This window comes from Vicia villosa, linkage group LG1 (assembly GCF_029867415.1).
Source record: "Vicia villosa cultivar HV-30 ecotype Madison, WI linkage group LG1, Vvil1.0, whole genome shotgun sequence".
Lineage (NCBI taxonomy): Eukaryota > Viridiplantae > Streptophyta > Magnoliopsida > Fabales > Fabaceae > Vicia > Vicia villosa.
In genome coordinates this window covers 76,274,529-76,279,570 of record NC_081180.1, presented here as the reverse complement: position 1 = coordinate 76,279,570, position 5,042 = coordinate 76,274,529, and the positions used below count along the sequence as shown (strand labels likewise).

General features: G+C 29.6%; 1 protein-coding gene across 1 annotated transcript; it reads right to left on the bottom strand.

Moving 5' to 3' along the window:
• Positions 1 to 2,071: 2,071 nt before the first annotated feature.
• Positions 2,072 to 3,531, bottom strand: LOC131642661 (ethylene-responsive transcription factor ERF118-like). Its single transcript, XM_058912885.1, has one exon. It carries the CDS (start codon positions 3,380 to 3,382, stop codon positions 2,339 to 2,341), a length of 1,044 nt encoding a protein of 347 aa, XP_058768868.1. The 5' UTR covers positions 3,383 to 3,531; the 3' UTR covers positions 2,072 to 2,338.
• Between the last annotated feature and the right edge of the window lie 1,511 nt (positions 3,532 to 5,042).

The following is a 5,042-nucleotide window of genomic DNA, read 5'->3' as shown; positions in this document are numbered from 1 at the left end:
ATGCATCTCAATTCTCCATGTCCCACAATATAAATATTTTCATATAAATCAAAACATTTTCTTTTTGAGTATTTGATCAAAACAACTTAAAGACACTTTTGTCACACACAAAGAAAGTTCTCAAATCTGAAATTAATTTTTTTTTGTCTTCTCATGTGAAGTCGAGTTAGATTTATTAATATATGTCCATAAAGAATAGGTGCATTATTGATACTAATTTATTACAAAATCAGATATTTTTCTAATTACAGAAATATAGAATCCTAACCTCACATGTTGGTCACAAGATCATAGCAAGAATCCATTCGTACTAATATGTGGAAAAAAGAGTGAATCAAAATATTATATTAAATGCGATACAGCTGGATACAAGGACTGTTTTGTAATTTTTTATTAATTTTTAAATTCTATAATTATTTCTATATTTTCTGTCCCTCATAGGAGGCCCTTTGGTATTTTTTTTGTTTCTTACCTAAAAATAAAATGTTGCTAAAATCAGTTTCGGAATATAGAACCTCAGTTAATAAAGTTAATAAATTTTTTATAAATGTAATAGTGTTCGTTTTAAGAATTGAATATATTCATTACTACGCTATAAAAGTTAATTAAACTATAAGAGTTAAAAAAAGTTGAGTAACAATTGTTATATTAATATTATATAGTTAGTGTGTGTTGTTATTTGTTTATTTATTTATTTATTTTATAAGAAAGAATTAACAATATGTTACTTGTTCCAAAGTAATTATTATAAAAATAAAAAAAAAAGTAGTTATTGTATTTTAAATTTATAAAAAATCTAAAATAAATATAGCATTTAGTTTCAATGCAATTTTAATTCTATTTTCTAATTAATACTAGATACATCTTTTTTTTGTATTTTTATCATTTATAAAAATAATTAATTAAAAATAATTCGACAAATTTATTATTCTCTCTATTATTTATTATAATTTTTTAATTTATAAAATAGTCAAATACCATATTTATGTTGAAACCACCAACATAATGTAATAAATATTATGTTCCCCTTTCTGAAACAAATAAAATTGGAATAATATGGAAAAAAGGTTTAAATGGTCTTTGAGTGTGGTATTTGCTTTAGGATGATGACACAGACAAAGAAATACATGATCCAGTGACCATTATAATTCAAATACATCTATTATTAAGTAAATTTAAAAAATTAAAATTTGTTTATAATAATAATTAGAGATGTAATCTAAGTTTTTTGTGGCTCTCCTTAAATCATCAATGAAATTATTACAATTTGGTTTGCATGCAAGAGATATTCAATTTATATTAATAATAAAAATAAATAATAAAAGAACTAAAATGGATAAATGATTTATTGATGGTCGTCTAAAATGGATAAATGATTTATTGATGGTCGTTTTATTGACGCATCATAGTGTTGTATTTGTTCGATTTAGAATAACAAATAAATTTTGACTCAATGCAAATTCAATAATTTTAACAAAGGCATTTTAGTGAGTGTTGTATTTGTTTAACGAATTAATTTTCAATGATTTTGATGTTGTTAGTATTTCAATTATTCGCATCAGTAAAAAAATCTACAATATATTATTAATTAATATTCTTATAATTATACCTCAAGTTAATATCATTTTTAAATCATTCTAAAAATTTAGTCAAAAATAATCATAATAAAAATATTTTTTACTTCTTTTATTAATTCATTTTTCTTAATATGTCTAAAAACACTGATAGCAAATATTTTTTACTTCTTTTATTAATTCATTTTTCTTAATATGTCTAAAAACACTGATAGCAGAACAGAGGAAGTAACTTTGTTATTATTTTACCAAACACATCCACCAACTTAACTTTTATTTCTCACCTTCCGTCCCAACCAAGCTGTATATACACACTAAAAGCAGTGATAACTACTGATCTACTACTCTAAATGCACAATCACCTATAGAACACAAACAATTGAAACATCATCAATAAAAAGAATATATGCACAATCCCCTTTAGAACACAAACAATTGAAACATCAAAAACAAAAGAATACCATTTAGTGCATCAAATATACAGACAAATACCAATATGAATGTAAAAGAAAACAATGCATTAAAATTCATTCAGCCATTTTATTACATTATAAGGCAGTAGCAACTATAAATTTAAGAACCCTTAGGACGGCTCTAATAGCACAAGAAAACCAAAGGATCCAATATAACTCCTTCATAAAACTTAAAAACTGAAAATGATCATAGAATTACTATCAAAATCTCAGAACTTGTCTCACAAAACTACATTGTCTCTGACAAAATCTAGAACATAGTACTAGTCCTCCTACAATCGACTACAAAACTTAGACACATGATATGTTAGGTTGGAATGACTCTTCAATCCAACCAGCAAATTCATCGTCATCAGCTCCAAAATCGAAATCAGGAAGTTCACTAGGCTCATTATCATCGAAGCCATGGATGTGAATATCCTTAAAGTCACCAAAATCGTCGAAATCTGGTCCAAAATCATCGATGTTAAACCGATCAAAATCAAATCCAAACCCAAAATTGATATCAGTTCCAATTGGATTCTCTGCAGCAGTAACAGGAGGCTCGGGCAAGTTCAAAACACTCAGATCTGGAATTTCTAACTCTTCAAGTTGACAAGCCACCATTTCATCATCTTCAACCTTCTCTGTCACATTGGAGGCTAGAGTATCCAATTCAAGCACGGACGAAGGTGATGTATGCGAGAACATCTCTGAATCTTCTGTTGTCGAAAACTTTTCTGACACAGAAGCATTAGCAGCATCAGCCGATGAGTTAGTTGCAGCCGGTGCTGGTGCATTGTTGCTATTGTTGATGGAGCAACTATTGTTATGGTTGATGCATGCATTTTCTTCCATTGCTTTAGCTTCCATTTCAAATTGAAGCCTTTTGGATTCATAAGCCTGAGAAGCTTCTTCAGCAGTGTTATAAGTTCCAAGCCAGATTCTAGCCCCTTTGAACGGATCACGAATCTCCGCGGCCCATTTTCCCCATTTCCTCATTCGAACTCCTCGGTACTTTGCAGAAGATTGTCTCTTTGTAGTCGGAGTAACAGATGGAACAGACCTCTTCTTGGTGGTTTGAGCTCGTCGCATCGAGAGACAACTCTTCCTCCTTGCAGCCATCTTCTCTTCATAGAAGGAATTTTGAGGAGTTGATACTTCAACAACAGCTGATACAACAGGCATAAGAGGAAGAGGCATCTCGACACATCCCCGCCTTACTCGCTTCGGCTGAGACTCATCTTCGGATGATGATTCAGTTGCATAAGGATCATCATAAACAATCCGCAATTTCCTTGTCACCTTCAAAGATTGAGGTCTTGGTTTGGCTCTAGATTTTCTAGAACCCAACATGGTGAAAAAAAATTCTAAAAACCCTCCAAAAACCCTTTCTCAAAAATTTGTAAAAAAAAATAAAATGAAATAATCAAACAAACTGAATCAGAGACAAAAGTAACAAAAAAATTCTCAAGATCTCTCAAGTGAGATCCCCTCTTAAGAACAAAAAGAGATTAGAAAATTTCTGTATTTCAAAGCCTCCAAAACAAACAACTCGGCAACAGGTCCTGTTCACACAAACACAAAAACAATAAAAACATCGTCAGACTCAAAATCAAACCCAAAACCTAAAGAAAATAATTAAAATAATAACAACGATAACAATTATTCAAGAAATAATAACAGTAAATAACCTTTTAGGCCTCAATCGCATTGAAACAGCTAGATTCACAAAAAAATTGCTCAGATGAACAGAGAGAATCGTCAACAACAGAGAAGAAACAGAAACAATACAGAGCTTCAAAGGAGCCCTAATCACTTCCAGAATAAGCTGAGAAGACTGAGAAGACATAAATCCACTGTTTATCCTGTTTTTATGAAGCTTCCTCCTTCAACAGAAAAGCTTCCTCCACTCTCTATCTTCACTCACCAAGAACAAAGAAAAAGAGTATCAAAAATGAGTGACACAGTGATATATAAAAGAGATAACAAAAAAGAGTGTACTGTGTCTGTGAGAGAGAAGAGTGAAGGATCACAAATCTAAGGTCAAGATTTTCCTTTATATAAAAGCCAAACAAAAAAACATGAATTAAGAAGTGTCTTTTTTCTATCGATCTGGAAAATAGTGTTGTGACATAGAATGAACCAAAATCAATAAATATAAATCAAAAACAAACAACAACTAGCCGACCTTAATACAACACACATGAATTACACAAATCTCAAGACAAACAAAATATCAACACTAGACCAAAACCTAAAAATTAAAAATAATACATAAATAAAAACACGTTACGAAGACCAAGAAGCAGTAAAGAATATTTTAATAAAAAAATATGTTACTCGATACAGAGAGAAATCAAAGGATTGAATTGAAACTTTTATTTTACCTATGATTTGGTTTTTTCACTGAGCCGGAGGAGGCTATTCTGTTTTTCTCTCTGTCTTTCTCTCTCCTCTGTCACTTTCTGTCTGCAGTGTTTGCAGTGTTTTCTCTCTCACTCTGAGTGGCCCCTCCTCTCTCTACTCACTTTTCTTAATATACTACTGGGCCTTCTCACAATTACCATTTTTTTAATGGTTGGTCAAATAATAACCGTATTTTATGGGGTTTTTTTAATTATTTTTTGAGTAGGTAAAACATGTATAATATTATCACTCATACTATTAACTGTATTTTGGACAACTATTAACTTCCGATAAATTAGTATTTATTGGAACTTTAAATTAAAATACTAATATTATACTACCAATGTACCATTTAGTAATACTTTTTACTATAATTAAATTAAATCTTTATTGCATACAACTGTATATGTAATTTTTAGTGGTATAAAAATATATTTTATAAATTATTTTATAAATGAGTTATTTTTAAATTATATTTTATACTCCTTTCGTATCAAATTATTTGTCGCAATCGTTCACTTCACACAGATTAAGAAACAATAATTAATGAAAGAGAGAATAGTGATTTTATCAAATTATCTTTATTAACTATTGGTGTATTCGAAAT